The sequence below is a fragment of the Kogia breviceps genome, chromosome 9, assembly GCF_026419965.1.
Source record: "Kogia breviceps isolate mKogBre1 chromosome 9, mKogBre1 haplotype 1, whole genome shotgun sequence".
NCBI classification, from domain to species: domain Eukaryota; kingdom Metazoa; phylum Chordata; class Mammalia; order Artiodactyla; family Physeteridae; genus Kogia; species Kogia breviceps.
In genome coordinates, this window is record NC_081318.1 from 11,481,830 (window position 1) to 11,499,526 (window position 17,697).

At 46.0% G+C, this 17,697-nt stretch overlaps 1 protein-coding gene across 1 annotated transcript in view; it reads left to right on the forward strand.

Moving 5' to 3' along the window:
• The window catches only part of TCAF2 (TRPM8 channel associated factor 2), a 28,223-nt gene extending 16,162 nt beyond the window's left edge, over positions 1–12,061 (forward strand). The window contains exons 3-8 of the mRNA XM_059073479.2: positions 1,991–2,982; positions 3,259–3,356; positions 4,313–4,526; positions 4,864–5,103; positions 6,606–6,943; positions 9,578–12,061. Of these exons, the coding sequence (XP_058929462.1) occupies positions 1,991–2,982; positions 3,259–3,356; positions 4,313–4,526; positions 4,864–5,103; positions 6,606–6,943; positions 9,578–9,832 (2,137 nt within the window). The 3' untranslated portion in view covers positions 9,833–12,061. The remainder of the gene's footprint in view (positions 1–1,990; positions 2,983–3,258; positions 3,357–4,312; positions 4,527–4,863; positions 5,104–6,605; positions 6,944–9,577) is intronic.
• Positions 12,062–17,697: the final 5,636 nt, after the last annotated feature.

Consider the following 17,697-nt stretch of genomic DNA (forward strand, 5'->3'; position numbering starts at 1 on the left):
AGCATATATATGGGTCTTGTTTTTGTATCCATTCAGCCAGTGTGTGTCTTTTGGTTGGAGCATTTAATCCATTTACATTTAAGGTAATTATCAATATGTATGTTCCTATTACCATTTTCTTAATTGTTTTGGGTTTGTTATTGTAGGTCTTTTCCTTCTCTTGTGTTTCCTGCCTAGGTATAACCGGTTTGGTGGTGCTGAATTCTCTTAGCTTTTGCTTGTCTGTAAAGGTTTTAATTTCTCCATCAAGTCTGAATGAGATCCTTGCTGGGGAGAGTAATCTTGGTTGTAGGTTTTTCTCTTTCATCACTTTAAATATGTCCTGCCACTCCCTTCTGGATTGCAGAGTTTCTGCTGAGAGATCAGCTGTTAACCGTATGGGGATTCATTTGTTTCTTTTCCCTTGCTGCTTTTAATATCTGTTCTTTGTATTTAATTTTTGGTAGTTTGATTAATATGTGTCTTGGCATGTTTCTCCTTGGATTTATCCTGTATGGGACTCTCTGCGCTTCCTGGACTGACTATGACCTTCCCCATTTTGGAGAAGTTTTCAACTATAATCCTTTCAAATATTTTCTCAGTCCCTTTCTTTTTCTCTTCCTTTCTGGGACCCCTATAATTTGAATGTTGGTACATTTAATGTTGTCTGCTCTGCTGTAGTTATTTCCACTACTTTATCTTCCAGGTCACTTATCTGTTCTTCTGCCTCAGTTATTCTGCTACTGATTGCTTCTAGAAAATTTTTAATTTCATTTATTGTGTTGTTCATCATTGTTTGTTTGCTCTTCCGTTCTTCTAGGTCCTTGTTAAACGTTTCTTGTATTTTCTCCATTCTATTTCCAAGATTTTGGATCCTCTTTACTATCATTATTCTGAATTCTTTTTCAGGTAGACTGCCTATTTCCTCTTCAACTGTTTGGTCTGGTGGGTTTTTACCTTGCTCCTTCATCTGCTGCATATTTCTCTGTCTTCTCATTTTGCTTAACTTACTGTTCTTGGGGTCTCCTTTTTGCAGGCTGCGTGTTCGTAATTCCCATTGTTTTTGGTGTCAGACCCCTGTGGGTAAGGTTGGTTCTGTGGCTTGTGTAGGCTTCCTGGTGGATGGGACTGGTGTCTGTGTTCTGGTGGATGCAGCTGGATCTTGACATTCTGGTGGGCAGAACCGCGTCCGGTGGTGTGTTTTGGGGTATCTGTGAACTTAGTATGATTTTACGCAGCCTCTTGGCTAATGGGTGGGGTTGTGTTCCTTTGTTGCTAGTTGTTTGGCATGGGGTGTCCAGCACTGGAGCTTGCTGGTCATTGAGTGGAGCTGGGTCTTAGCACTGAGACGGAGATCTCTGGGAGAGCTCTCGCTGATTGATATTATGTGGGGCCAGAAGGTCTCTGGTGGACCAATGTCCTGAACTCAGCTATCCCACCTCAGAGGCTCAGGCCCGACACCCAGCCGGAGCACCAAGACCCTGTCAGCCACACGGCTGGAGTGCCTTCTGAGTTGGAGAAGCTGGCCTGCAGTGGCCGTCCTTCTGTGCTGCACGTTAGAATCACCTAAGTGACAATTTTTAAAAAGAGTGAGTTTGTATAAATCTTCAAGTGTAGTATTAAATAGTTTACTTGTAACATGTTCCTAGATCAGTGCTAGCATGTGGAGAGGGGGATTTGATTTTTACTGCCTTCTTTTACAGAAATGTTACTCTGAAAAATGTCTAAGTAGGACTACTTTCTCTAAGAATAATAGATCCATTTTTCTAACAATTCATTTGTATGTTCAGTAACAGGCAGACTTCGGAGATACTGCAAGTTCAGTTCCAGACCACTGCAATAAAGCGGGTCACACGAGTGATTCAAATCTCAAATCTTAGCGAGAATAAGAAGATTGGCATGAACTGTGTATCTTTGTACCCACACAGATTTCTCTATTCAGTGAGCTCATTTCAGTGGTTCACTAACTGACTGTAGCCCCTTTGTTCCTCTACCGTTGTCTCTTCTCCAGGTTTGGGGAGGACCTCAGGCAGGATCAGCGGGAGCTCCTGGAAGGGATCTCAAAGCTGGACATCAAGACAGGAGGAATCCCCTCGCAGCTGCTGGTGCATGGGGCGCTGGCCTTCCCCCTGGGCTTAGATGCCTCTCTCGGCTGCTTCCTGGCAGCTGCCCGCTATGGCCGGGGCCGTGTGGTTCTGGCTGCCCACGAGGGCATGCTCTGTACGCCCAAGATGGGGCCCTTTTTGCTCAATGCTGTGCGCTGGCTGGCCAGAGGCCAGACGAGCAAAGTTGGGGTGAACACATGTCTAAAACATCTGTGTGCCCTGCTGTCAGAGCATGGCCTGGAATGCAGTCTGGAGCCCCACCTGACTGCTGACTTGAGTGTCTACTGCTGTGTGGCTTACAGTGACAAGGAGGCTAAGCAGCTGCAGGAGTTTGTGGCTGAGGGTGGGGGCTTGCTGATCGGGGGCCAGGCCTGGTGGTGGGCCTCCCAGAACCCCGGCCGCTCCACTTTGGCTAGTTTCCCTGGTAACATCATACTCAACTGCTTTGGCCTCAGTATCCTAGCTCAGACTCTGGACCCAGGCTGTTTCCCTGTCCCTACCCCTGAGAAGCAGAGCTACCACTTCCGCAAGGCACTGTCTGAATTCCAGCTTATCGTGAAGCATGGGGGTGGGACCTTGGAAAAGAGCTGGCTGGCAAAACTGGGAGCAGATGGGGCGGGCTTCCTGCAGATCCCCGCAGAGGGGGTCCCTGCTTATGCCTCCTTGCACCGGCTCCTGAGGAAGATGCTGCATCTGTCGGGCCTCCCAGCTGTGAGCAGGGAAAACCCAGTTGCCAGTGACTCCTATGAGGCTGCACTGCTCTGCCTGGCCACGGAGCTGGCACGCTCCGGCACAGACTGCTCTCAGCTGGCACAGGGGCTTGGAACCTGGTCTTGCAGCTCCAGTTCGTACCCCTCAGAACACGCCATCACAGTGGAGATTGATGGAAGCAACCCAGGTACCGAATGAGGGACCTGGGGGAAGGTGGGGCCAGCGAGCTTTGCAGGACATTGCAGGTGCTGAAGCTCAGGTGGGCCAGCTCCATTCTCTAACAGGTACTTCCCAGGAGATAGGGGTTGGGGTTCTGCTCAGGGATTAGGTGGGATGCATGCGAGAAGCATGGAGGAGATAAGGTGCACAGGGCAGGGCTGTACCTCTGGGAGGGGCTGTGAGGTTCCAGGTGGGGCAGAGTCAGGTGGGGGAATAACTCAGCCTTTCCTACCGCTTTTCTCAGGCAGCGGTGATTCCTGGGTGAGTACGGGGCTCTACCTCCCAAATGGACAAAATGCAGAAGTCTCCTTGCCTGAAGCTGCAGTCTTTGCTGGCCTGAAGGTAAGGCCAGCACACCACCGCCACATCTCAGAGCCACACAGCACTCTCATCCAGCTCGCGGCACTTCCTCCAGGGGTGCAGGCAGGCATTGTTCTGCCCACGCTACAGCTTTCACAGATGAAACAGCTAAGTTTCAGGGAGCCTAAGGGAGTGACTGAAGATGCCCGATCTCCTAACATCAGATCCAGTCCTCAAACACAAGCCCTCAGGTTTCCACCTCCCAACAGGGGTATGAGGGGAAGGGGCATATTCGGAACCTCACTCAATCCGCCCACATGGCCTTTCTGGGTTTTACCTCTTCACCTTGATCGCTGAAGGGTGTACTTAACCCCGTCACTCACAAAAACAGGCCGTCACGCAGAATGAAAATTCTTCCTGTCTCAATTTTGAGGGTCACTTCCTATCAAAGTAAGGGTCTCTTTGGGGTTAGTCTCCTTTCTCGAGCTCACTTACATTAAACCTAAGAAAAGCAGTCACAGGACTCCAGACAGAATGCACTCAATTTACCTGAGCAGGAGGGGAGGCTGAGGCAAAGCGGGGAGAGAACCAGTCCTCCCCCATCCCCCATCCCCTACTCCTCTGGATGGGCCTCCTGTCTGTGCACAAAGGGCAGAGGAAGACTCCCTCTGCCTCATTCCCAGCATCGGAATCATCTCAGGGGTTTGAACCCTGGAGCGAGAGCCCAGGTTCTGCCTGGTACAGAGGCACCACGGGACCCTAGTCAGTATCAGCCTCGGAGCTATGCCTGGTCTGCCTGATGGTGGTCCATCGTGGAGCTGCTTAAATCCCTAGAAAAATGATTCTGCGTACCTTTCAGTCTATACGATTTTGGGAGTGCCAAAAGCTCACAGGTTTGCATGCACTGCTCATAGAAAGGGGAAGCTGGAGTTTTTTAATACCCTCCGTCCACACAGTACCACACACCCACAGCACACACGGTGGGATCGCCTCTCCAGGTACAGATTGGCTGCCACACCGATGACTTGACGAGTGCCAGCAAGCTGTCTCGAGCCCCTGTGGTGACTCACCAGTGCTGCATGGATAGGACCAAACGGTCAATCTCCTGCCTCTGGGGTGGGCTTCTCTATGTCATCGTGCCCAAGGGCAATAAACTGGGCCCCGTGTCCGTCACCATCAAGAGGGCTGTGCCTGCCCCATATTACAGGCTGGGTGAGTGGACTGAACGTCTTGGGGAGTGGGAGGGCCGGGGGTGCTGGGGTGCTGATGGGCTGGTTGGAGGAGGGGAGGGAAGAAGACTGGTGCACAGGAGGAGGAGGGACTGTTTGAGGTGCCAGTGGAGGCAGGAGATGAGGGACACCCTGTGTCCAGGAGACGTCAGGGCAGAACAGAGGGAAGGGTCTGGGGGCCTGTCCTTCACTTCACAGCACAAAGACCTGCATGATAGTAGTTCATCATTTCATTGTCCTCCTCCTGGAGTTCCAGTTGTGTTTTTCAGCTCAGGGGAAGTTGAGGAAGTGGGTGACAGGTTCCATGCCCTTTATCCCAGGTAAGACATCCCTGGAGGAGTGGAAGAGGCGTATCCAGGAGAGCACAGCTCCCTGGGGAGAGCTGGCAACAGACAACATCATCTTGACGGTGCCAACTGCAGACCTCCAGGCTCTGGAGGACCCCGAATCTTTACTCCACCTCTGGGATGAGATGATGCGGGCTATAGCCAGGCTGGCAGCCCAGCCCTTTCCTTTCCTCCGTCCAGAGAGGATTGTTGCTGATGTGCAGATCTCAGCCGGTGGGTGCTCCAGAGGGATGCTCCTAGTCTGTGGACACCATTTATTTACTATTTTGCCTTTTTTTGGCCTGTAGTTTTTTATTTTTATTTTTTATTTTTTGTAGTGTCTTTGTCTGGCTTTGGTATCAGGGTGATGGCGGCTTCATAGAATGGTTTTGGGAGTGTTCTATCTATCCTCTTCCATCTTTTGGAAGAGTTTGAGAAGGATTGGTATAAGTTCTGCTTTGTATGTTTGGTAGAATTTCCCTGTGAAGCCGTCCAGTCCTGGACTTTTGTTTGTAGGGAGTTTTTTAAATTACAGGTTCTACTTCACTTCTAGTAATTGGTGTGTTCAAATTATCTGTTTTTTTCTTGACTCAATTTGTGTTTCTAGAAACTCATCCATTTCTTCTAGGTTGTCCAATTTGTTGGCATATAACTGTTCATAGTATTCTCTTGTGATTTTTTGTAACTCTGTGATATCAGTTGTTATTTCTCCTCTTACATTTATTATGTTGTTTATTTGAGTCCCCTCTTTTCTTCTTGTGAGCCTGGCCAGGGTCTGTCGATTTTGTTTATCCTTTCAAAAAACCAGCTCTTGGTTTTATTGATCTTTTCGATTGTTTTTTTAATCTCTATTTATTTCCTGTTTGATCTTTGTTATTTCCTTCCTTCTGCTGACATCTATTTTGCCTCTTTTAAACGTCCGATATGTGTAAGGTATAATTTTACCAGTAAAGTAAGGGAAAAAAGACGTTCAAGACATGGACTTTGATGGAGATGAAAAGATGTTTACATGCGAAAAGGTAAATCATGTTCATCTAAAGCGTCAGATTTCACAGGAGGGAGAACAGTCTCAGAAAAATTGGTACTAGGAGTTCAAGATGGCAGTGACACTGTTTCAAGGATAGTTTAAAACAGAAATATCTCCTTCAAACGTAAGTCAGTGTTGGCAATGAAAAGAGAGAATAAAGAGGTTTACGTTAAGTATTCAGTGGTTTAGAGGAAAGAAGGCCATCTTTAAAAAAAAAAAAAAGGAAATCTGGTTCCAACATGTGGAAAATTCCTCTGGACCTGTTTTCTAACCTTCAAAAAAACACAAGATTTTCACTGTTAAAAGGTATAAATCTGGCCAACAGTAGTTTACATAGGAGAAGGAATGGCCCTGCCCTGGCCTCAGGATCTCAAATTCAGACACAGGACCTAATGTTGCAGACTCACATGCAAAGAAAACTCACACAGAAGGAAGCACTGAATTATAGTGAGAATGACTACATAAAGTGTTAATATTTGGGGGGCCAGAGAGAGGGAGAGGCACCACTCCAGTGCGGAGGCCGGGAAGAAGGGTAGGGACTCTTCAGACCAAGTCAAAGAAAGCATCTGCTTTGCAGTCAGCGTGGAGATTCCGGAATTCTGGTGGCAGCCACGATGACGAGAAAAGCTACCCCATGGAGAGGAATGAAGGGAGATGGGTTCGGGGGGACCACGCCCACCATGCCTCACTCTTCCTCTTGCGTCCCCAGGCTGGATGCACTCAGGATACCCTATCATGTGCCACCTGCAGTCAGTGCAGGAGCTCATCGGTGAGACGGGCATGAGAAGCAGAGGTCTGTGGGGTGCCATCCACGAGCTGGGCCACAACCAGCAGCGGCACGGGTGGGAGTTCCCCCCGCACACCACCGAGGCCACCTGCAACCTCTGGTCAGTCTATGTGCACGAGACGGTCCTGCACATCCCCAGGGCTCAGGCCCACCCAGCTCTGAGTCCTTCAGAACGAGAGAAAAGGATCAAAACACACCTGGGAAAGGGAGCGCCCCTGAATGACTGGAATGTGTGGACAGCTCTGGAAACGTATCTAAAGGTACTGAACTGAAATTCAGGGAGACGGGGGCCACTAGACCCTCAGTCGTGTCGCATCCTGGATCCCAGGAGCTCTCCAACTCCTTCACCACCGCCATCAGTCTGGGCCCACCACCTCCCCTGGCTGCATGGCAGTGCTTCTCAGGTCACACATCTCTAAGATGGAGATAATGGTGCCTGTCCCACTCACGTACTGTGGTCTTGTGATGATATGTAAGAGCAAATGAAAAATACTGTGAAAAGAAAATAAGTAGAGAATACAGTCTCTGGGTATGTCGGTCAAGAGCAGAAGCTCTGAGTAAGACACTCCTAAGACTGAGTCACAGCTCTCCCTCTCACTCATTTGTCCTTTGTCCCCTGGCAGGTGCCTCGGAAATGCTGATTGTTTTGCTTTGCTTTCTTTTCCCTCACCTTAGTTTTATGGGTCAAGTGAGTGTTGCATCCCTTCATAATTACAGTGATGTGTTAGGGGCAACTGTATAACAAGAAGGCCTCTTAGGAGGTAAATCTGTCAACGAGATTCTCATATTTCCATCACCCATTTGAGCCCAAAATGTCTTTAGAATGAATAAGTACATAATCAACCCAACAGAAGAACACCGAAGTCCCAAAGTGAGTCGATTTCCTATGAAATAAGCGTAAATCCCTTTCCCCTCCCCCATCCTGCTTTAAATTTTTATATTTTCAAGTTGTCAAAGCCACTCCCCATATCAGATCTCCTATACTGTCTACCATGACTCCTTAGATAGTGGGTATTGCCCACTTTTTACAGGCACATACTGAGTTAGAGAGTTTAAGCATCCTGTCCAATGTCACACATTTAAATGATGGACCCAGAACCTAAAATCAGGAGCTAATGACAAGCCCAGGCTTTTGCACTTCTGAACCCTCTCTTTGATTTTTTTTTTTCTTTTTTCACTTATTTTCTGAAGAGTGAGTGTGAGACAGCCCCAGTCAATGAGATAACTGTGTAGCATCAGCTCAGGATTCTTCTAGAGCCGGTCTGAGGGTCTACAGGGAAAGAGACCTTACGTGGTAGTTGCCACGGAAGTGTAAGGCAAAGCCCTAATTCCACCCTACCTACTGACCCACTCACCATGAATGTCATTTTGCAAAAGCTGTGGGAAGACCCCTCGCCTTGGAGTCTGAGCCTTGGTCCCAGGACAGAGCGATACCTTCTGTTTTCTTCACCTGTGGGAGGTCTGCTCCCCATCATTCCCCTGCTGTTGCCTTAGCACAGGTCCTCAGTATCCTCTTCTGTGTTAAAAGCCTCCTCAGTTTTTCCAGCATCTTGCTTCAACCACCTACAATCCATCTTCCACACCACTTCCAAAATAATCTGCATATTCCACGTTTAAGCTCGTCAAGTGTTCTCCTTCACACACAGAATAAAATGGAAGCTGCTCGGCTGAGTGCAGAAGGCCCTTTAACATCAGGCTTTGGCCAACACCTCCAGCTCCATCTCCCAGTTTCCCATCTCCATAATTATCCTGCAGCTTACCGAGCTGCTTCCCACTATGAACGAATCTTGCTGTTTTCGCTTCTATACCTCCTCACGTTTCCTTCCAGCAGCTGAAACATGCTTGAACACCTTGTCTGTTACCTGTCAAGTCACCTGTCAAAATTCAGCTCTCTTGTCCTCTTCTCCCGACATCATCTCCTTGACAAGCCAACTTTTTTTGTAATTTGTTTACTTACACGTCTGTCTCTCCCATTGACCAGTGACCTCCAGAAAAACAAGAGCCGTAGTCGTTTTGCCTAGTGAAATACCTGGCACACTGTAGATATTTTTTAATGTTATATGTGTGATAAATGTTTAATCTGTTGATTATTAATTAAGAGAGATGAGCAGGACGATTGTCAAAGGCCAAGCAGTGAGAGCACAACAGTGCGGTCAGAGGGAGGCTATCAAAATGCCATCTGTCCTCGGGCTTTTACACCTCAGAGTCAGACGATTCTCCTCCATAAAAGGGGGTGGTCTCGGAAACCTCAAGATCCCTGCTAATTCTAAATCTCTATAATCCTGGCAAGTCAGAGTCTCCTGCCCATGGCTTTCAGCTGGGCTGTTCCCTATAAAGTATAAGTCACTCTCATTTTGAACCCCTTGTGACATACCTGCTTCTTCCTTGTTTTGCCCCAAAGGCAGTGTTCCACAGAGAAAAACAGTTGCCTTGAAAACAGTCACAGCTCTGAGGTGGCTGAAAAAGAGAAAAAAACCAAGGGTTCATTATGTCTGGAAGGTGTCGGAAGTTCTCAATCCCCATTGCGGTCGGGCTCAAACCTGTCTGATGCACATGGGAAAACACTTAGGAACTGGGGATATAAGTTTCTAAAATAGAGATAATAATGATAACTGTCATCTATTGAGTATTTACCTCTTTTCAGCCATTCGGTTCCTCGTGTAGCCCCCTACTACATTCAGGGGGTACAGGGTTTGTGGCCAAGAAGTGGAATGAGCCAACAAGATTGTGTTTATGTGCAGGGTTGAGATGGGGAGATGAGGGCAAGCAAAGAAGTGAAGCTAGTGAATGATTAAGGGAAAGAAAGTACCAGAAATGAGATGCACTCGTGGACACGCATGTTGCAGGTACTTTCACACACTTGTACCTCATCCTGCCCCTTCCTTCTCTTCCAGCTCCAGGAGGCCTTTGGATGGGAGCCATTCACCCAGCTCTTTGCTGAGTACCAGACCCTCTCTGACATCCCCAAAGACAACACTGGCAAGATGAATCTGTGGGTGAAGAAGTTCTCTGAAAGGGTGCAGAAGAATCTGGCTCCTTTCTTTGAGGCCTGGGGCTGGCCCGTCCAGAAGGAAGTGGCTGCGAGCCTGGCCTGTCTGCCTCAGTGGCAGGAAAACCCCGTGCAGATGTACGTCCAGACTGAGGACTAAAGGATGTGCGCCAAGGGGTGTGTGTGCGGAAGGGGGGGTGATCACCCACCAACTCTGCCACCCTCTTTCTTGCCCAGTGTACCTTGAGCCTGAATCCTACTTCCTACCTGTCCTCAGGAAGGTCTTTAAGGTCCTAAGACAAAATGAGCCCAACTGTCTCAGGAAAGTGCTGCTATACTTCTTTTATTGTTTCTCTGCTTGCACTCTTGGTCTCATCAAGAGACTTGCTTCACCATCCTCATCCTCCAGAAGAGGATGTTTCATCTTGGCATCTTGAGTTTCCGCAGGCTCTTCGCTTCTATTTATGACCGGTAGTTCTAAAGACCATGGATTCCATGATAATCTGATATCATCCCAGCCAGGCCCGAACAAAGCTCTTAACTTCTGCTTTGAGAAGCTTTCTAACAGCAAGCGAGACAGGCTGGTATAATGGAGAGAGCCCTGAACCAGCTTTGGGTCTATGGAAAATCACTAAACTCTGTCTGCATCTGGCTTCTTATCCATGACATGGGATGAAAATCTATTGTTTGATGATGGTGAACGTCTTTGAACACAACCTGCGCACACATGTATATAAGGGAGCTCTTCAGCTTTCACCAGGCCCCAGAGTAGCCTGTCTGCCCACTTTCATGTGGACAGCCTGAAAACGGAATCTCCCTTCGGACTCAACCTCCTTGAGTTTAGCATTCAGTCCTTGTGTGAGAGTATTTAGTGAACACCAGGGTTGTCCCCAGACATGGTATCAATGATAGTCCTCAAGATCCTAGCTCATCCTATGTGTCCTTTCTTCTGCCTCTGGAAAGACTCTTGGGTATAACCTAACCCCAAGAATGTGGTATGAATTCAAACTGGAGGTTACAAAGCTGTTGGGGTTTGGACTTCTTGGTTAGTTTCATCTTCGAGAACATTTGCTTCAACCAAAGGAAAAGATCATTCCAGCAACCCTACCAACTCCATAAGCCCATTGGTTCTTAGCACAACACAGGTGTCTGACTCCTCTGGTCACCTTGGAATCAAGGCACTGTCAGTGATCGACAGCTACTGTGCTGAGAGGGCCATGGCCAGGACCGGCTCCAGTGGAACAGGATTCCTGAGTGCAGCAGACAGGATTAACCCATACTCACTTATTACCCCACGAACCAGCATCCCCAAGCTTTCTCATAATCTCATTCCAACCCACCCCGGCCCTTTGGCGGCGTTTCAGTTAGAGATGCACCCTCAGGATTAATGGGGTGTACATCCACCCATTTGCCTCTAGCTTGCTTTAACCATATTTGTGTTGTTTTCCATATCATTCCATTAGCTCTGTTGAGAATAGAGAGACTCCTCAGGTGGAGAAGTAACCTAGGCAATGTCTTTCTCTGAATCCCGTCAGCACATCCTTCTCCCAACTCTAGGATAACGTCCTTTTATTTCACTAGTGTCCTTCATCAGGTGCTTTTCACATGAAAAGTGCTCGGTAAATATTTGTTAACTGAAAGAACAGTAAAGACACCTAACACAAAATGAACAGTCTTTATGTCCCAGACATTGTGTGAGGTAGTTCCTATGAGTTATCTTACAGAATCTGAGGTTGGTGCTATTATTATCCCATTTGATAGATGAGAAAATGAACACTTAACGATATCAAATAGCTTCTGAAGTCACAAAGCTAGTGAGAGGAAGAGTCGGGGCTTGACTGAAGCCACAGCAATGAAAAAACTGTAGAGCTTTTCTCCGAGAATGATTGTCAATTTAGACACAAATTCACCGAGAAAATGGAAGTTCAACAAAGTTCTGACTTATGCCATGTTCACTATTGAATTTTTATTAAATATAAAATTTAACCTCTAAGAAAATATTGGTACCTGATTTTCTGTTTGTCTCAGCATGTGATTAGCTTCCCTATAGGTAGAGAAAGGATTTGAACCCAGGCAACTCAGCTCCAGAACTGGTGTTCTTATCCATGATGCTAGAGATGAGTAAATGAATGGATAATGCTGGGGTTAAGAGGTTGCCATAGAGACAAAGACAAAACCTGACTTTTCCCCACATTCTTTGTAGTGGAAGTTGGAGCCCTTCTCCCTCTTACAGAGAGACTGTGGCTCTGCCACTTGTTTCTAAGTTCAGAATTAATTGCGTGTAACTGCAACACTCTCAGAGTATTCTGTATTCCAGAGCAAACGTGCTCCGAAGGATGTCTATGCAGGTCCGGTGAATCATCAATAAATGCCACTTGCCAGGAACTGTTATAAGTGCTTTTTATTTGTTTATCCTCACAACAGTCCTATGGAATAAGTACTATGACTGTCTCCATTATTCAAAGAAAGAAGCAGAGATACAGGGGTAGCAAGTGGTGAAACCACATTTCCGTCCCTGGAAGTCGGACTCAGGACCCACGCTTTAGCCAGCGTACTATATACTACTGTATATTATATTACTGGGTCTGCCACAACCTGCAGCTCTACTTGCATGGAACTATGTGTATGGCTACTGTATCACAAAATGACCACACAAAAACTACTAAAAACCAAACAGATTATTTCTAGTTACCCAAACAGGAATTATTTAACCATAAGGGTCATGCATCCAAGGCACACATCCCTCAATACCAAGACCCTGCCCTACCAAGTCTGAAAGGTTTTAAAGATCCTATGCTTCAAACAACAACTTCATGGAGTCCTAGAGGAAGCTTGTCTTAACCTCAAGGCTTGTATCCAAGTGTCCTTTGCTCATTCTTAAAGATACCCAAACTTCCATCCTCATGTCTAAGACTCTTATTAGACAAAGGAGCCCATGCATTCTTATAGGTTACTAGATCCAATATCTGAAATATCCAAATTTCTAGCAAATTGGATAATTTTCAAAGGAAAGAAATCACCATAGGATACTTCAGGGAAGTAGTAATGGCTACTTTAAAGTTTTAAAGGAGATTAAAAAGGAATATACCTCTATCTTATCCCCTGAGCACAAGATAGCCACCGACTTATTAGAAGAATGGACAATTAATTTCAAAAAATTAAAGCATTTGTGGTTGGTCACACTACATGGAACCACAACACCTCATACTTGTGGCAAATATTGTTGAAATAAAATAACAAGCACTTCCTAAAAGGAATTAAAGTGATTTTCTATCTTGACTAAATCTGGCATTGTACTTTCCCTGGTCGCCTATGTTGCTCTTTGTCTCCCCCTTATGGCCACATAGAAAACCTTACAGCTCCTGACCATCAATTGTAACAGTGTAATTATTCCCATGGAGGCAAACTCAGTTTCTGTCTTAGTTTTAGTTTAAAAGACATATTCATGTGACTCTTCCCATGAAGAAACAGATTGGTCAATATGCTCTTCACTTTTTTTTTTTTTTTTTTTTGCGGTATGCGGGCCTCTCACTGTTGTGGCCTCTCCCGTTGCGGAGCACAGGCTCCGGACGCGCAGGCTCAGCGGCCATGGCTCACGGGCTTAGTTGCTCCGCGGCACGTGGGATCTTCCCGGACCAGGGCACGAACCCGTGTCTCCTGCATCGGCAGGCGGACTCTCAACCACTGCGCCACCAGGGAAGCCCTGCTCTTCACTTTTAATATCCATAAAAAAAAACACCCAAATCAATTTGCTTCAACTGGAATGGAAACAAATTCCTCTGCTCTTTAGCTCATAATGTTGTTAAAATGGATTTAGATTCTTGGCATACAAAAGAGTTACTGCCATTATCAATTACACATACGAAGTTTTAGTTAACACTTTTTACTAAATTTATGACTTTCATAAAATAAATGATTATTAGAACAAGCCCAAGAGGCTTCCCAAAATATACGTTTGGGGCCATCTAGACCACAGAGAAATATTCTCCCAAAATAAACATTACCTTTCTCTCATTTACACTAGCTCTTCTAAGAAAGATGAACAAAGATTAGTAGCTTTGTAACTAGCGGTAGTCCATTCAGGATTTGGGTAGGCTTCTCCAGCCTAATGCTTTGGGATATGTATAAATTGGTGACCTCCCACTGGGGAAAAGAAGTATTAAGATGTTTACAAGCTTTTCAGGTCACAGTACAGGCTGCCTTTCCATTTGTCTCATACCACACAGAAAAGGAAACTTGGCCGCTTGATGCCTCTAAGGGCCAATTTTTTGGGGAAAAAAGCTACTCACAGAAGGACGTCAAGTGCTACAAACTACTTATTAAAAATTGAGTAATGGGGCTTCCCTGGTGGCACAGTGGTTAAGAATCCACCTGCCAATGCAGGGGACACAGGTTCGAGCCCTGGTCTGGGAAGATCCCACATGCCGAGGAGCAACTAAGCCCGTGTGCCACAACTACTGAGCCTGTGCTCTAGAGCCCGCGAGCCACAATTACTGAGCCCGTGAGCCACAGCTACTGAAGCCCGCGTGCCTAGAGCCCATGCTCTGCAACAAGAGAAGCCACCGCAATGAGAAGCCCACGCACTGCAACGAAGAGTAGCCCCTGCTCACCACAACTGGAGAAAGCCCGCGCACAGCAACAAAGACCCAACGCAGCCAAAAATAAATAAAATAAATATATTTTTTTAAAAAACTGAGTAATGAAAATATCTCCAGCCACAGGACAATTAAGGCTAATAAGACCTCTGCCAAGAAAATGTCCAAGTACATTTGGAAATAAATTCATGAGGAGTTGCATCCACATCTTGGTCATTCATCACCTCACCAAAATAGGATCCATGACCAGGGAGTTCTAACTCTACTCTTAAGAGCAGAGTTCTGACCTCATGGGTCTTTAGGTTTGATTCTCTGTTCTCAAACTTTTTGTCAAGAACTTTGTGGCCCTGCTTAAGACAACACTAAAAGCAACATCTATGTCCTGCCCAAAGATCTTGAAAGGCTGCAGAATCAAATGTTTAGGTACGAAGAAAATTCCTGCACCACCTCCAATGATCTGGGACCTGGGATCAAGCCCTAGTGTGGGGGACAATTGGTATACTGGATCCAAACTAATACAGAACAAGTAAATCTGAAAACAGCTGGTCAAATATACAGATTAAGTACAATTTTAGTCTCATATATTGATATCAAATATACATAAAAGTGTGTGTGTGTGTGTGTGTGTGTGTATGAAAAGATTCTAAGCAGAATTATGCAGTGGATATCTTAATCAGAATTGATGTTCTAGGGAGCTCTAGCTATTCCTCTAGTGGCAAGAAACTGATGTATGAATGTGAATAGCTGCTTGCCTTTAGAAGGATCTGAGTCAATGTATCCCTTTAATTGTTACCCAAATCCTACACTCAAGTGGAAAAGGACAAAGAAGAACAGCTAGTACTGAGGGAGATTCTACTCTATTTTTCTTTGTCTTTACTTGAAGCAAGACTCCTTGATGTACACAGTTCTCAGTTTAAGGCAATAGTGATTTAAGTTAATTTGACTAGGATATCATGATTTCCTATCTAAAATATTCAAACCTCTTGGGAACCCCTCCAGAGATACCGAGATCTTGGAGTAGGGGATGGGAGTTGGGATATAGTCTTAAGACATTTAAAGATCAAATTTAAAGGAAACATGGAAATTCTTTGAATCTGTGCTAGGGACAGACAATTTGAATGAAGCAATAAGATACAACTGAGAAGCAGGTAGGACTTTCATCTTTACTTGCCAGAATCCTGTTGTTATAATACAGACTTTAAAAATGCGGGAAAAAGTATTTTTATGAACATTGTCATGATTTCTACACAAGTTAGAATGTGCTCTAATTAAATTTGGAGATTTTAGAGTCACAATAAGCAACCCAACAATATTCTTATTATTAGGAAATGCATCGTGCTCACAAAAAAATTGCATGAAACATATGTACAATTCAAATAATAATTGTAGGAGGTGTGGCCAAGATGGCAGAGCAGGAAGACCCTGAGCTCACCCCCTCCCATGAGCACACCAACATTACACTATTTACGGGGCAACTACCGACGAGAATGACCTTAAGTATAGCAGAAAAGATTTTCCACAACTAAAGCTATAAAGAGGAACCACACGATGGGTAGGAGGGGTGGAGATGCGGTACAGACAACACCCACACCCCGGGTAGAAGACCCCTGAATGAAAGGATAATCACAATTGCAGAGGCTTTCCCAAAAGAGCGAGGGGTTCAAGCGCCACATTGAGCTTCCCAGCCCAGGGGTCCTGCACTGGGAAGGTGAGCCCCCAAACATCTGGCGTTTAGGCCTGTGGGGCCTGTGTCCAGGAGAGCCGGAGGGCTGTAGGAAACAGAGACTGCTTTTAAACGGCTCATGCAAAATCTCATGTTCAGAGAGATCCAGCAAAGAGGTTACTAATGAAGTCAAACAGTTTCCATATATTAATTAGACATTTAGATTTTGGGTTTTTGGTTTTGTTTTTGTTTTTGAAGTGCCCATTTAATTCTCTCATGCATTTTTCTGTTGGATTTTCTGTGTCATGATATTTTGTGTATATAACTGTGGTCACTTCTTTGTGCAGCTGATAACTTCTCCCACTCTGGGTTGCCCTTCTTCTTAGGGTTTGTTTGTTTTTTTTTGCCTCTTAGGGTATTTTTTGATAAACATTGTTTCTTAACTTTATGTAGTCAAAGTTAGTAATCTTTTCCTTATGGTTAGTGCTATTTGTATCTTGATTAATTTTTTTGCTTACCCAAACTTCATGTAGATATTTTTTCTACAGTATCCTTGTAACGTTTTATAAATTTTCTTTCCATTTTAGATCTTTGAATGAGTTTTGTGTGTAGCGTGAAGTAGAAACACAAATTCAGTTTTTAAAACCATGGATTCCCAGTTATCATAGCACTGTGCATTAAAAAGCTCCCCCTCTCCTCTCATCTACAGGATCAAGTGTCTGTATATGGGTGGGTCTTCCTAGATGCTCTCTCTTCCTTTCCGTTGATTAATTTTTCTGTCTCTATGACAATGTTATGCTTCTGCAATACTTTTATAATAAATCTTGATATTTGTTCTACCTTTTTTCTCCTTTGGGAACATTCAACTATTCTTGGTTCTTGGTTGATTCCATTTAAATTTTAGAATCAGCTCATTGCATTCCACCAAAACAACAAATAAGCGAACAACTACAACAATAAACTCTGCTGGGATTTGATTCTAAGTAACTTTTTAAAAATACAGGAGGAGCTTCAAGATGGGGGGAGAGTAAGACGCGGAGATCACCTTCCTCCCCACAGATACATCAGAAATACATCAACATGTGGAACAGCTCCTACAGAACACCTCCTGAACGCTGGCAGACCTCAGACCTCCCAAAAGGCAAGAAACACCCCCACGTACCTGGGTAGGGAAAAGAAAAAAGAAAACGCAGAGACAAAAGAACATGGACGGGACCTGCACCAGTGGGAGGGAGCCGTGAAGGCTTCGAGGAAAGGTTTCCACACACTAGAATCCCCTTCTCGGGCGGAGGCTGCGGGTGGCGGAGGGGGAAGCTTCGGAGCCGCGGAGGAGAGCGCAGCCACGGGGTGCGGAGGGCAAAGCGGAGAGATTCCCGCAGAGGATCGGTGCCGACCTGCACTCACCTGCCTGAGAGGCTTGTCTGCTCGCCCGCCGGGGCGGGTGGAGGCTGGGAGCTGAGGTTCGGACTTTGGAGGTCGGATCTCAGGGAGAGGACTGGGGTTGGCAGCGTGAACACAGCCTGAAGGGGCAAGGGCACCACGGCTGGCCGGGAGGGAGTCCGGGAAAAGGTCTGGAGCTGCCGAAGAGACACGAGACCTTTTCTTCCCTCTTTGTTTCCTGGTGCGCGAGGAGAGGGGACACAGAGCGCTGCTTAAAGGAGCTCCAGAGAGGGGCGCGAGCCGTGGCTATCAGCGCGGACCCCAGAGACGGGCATGAGATACTAAGGCCTCTGCTGCCACCACCAAGAAGCCTGTGTGTGAGCACAG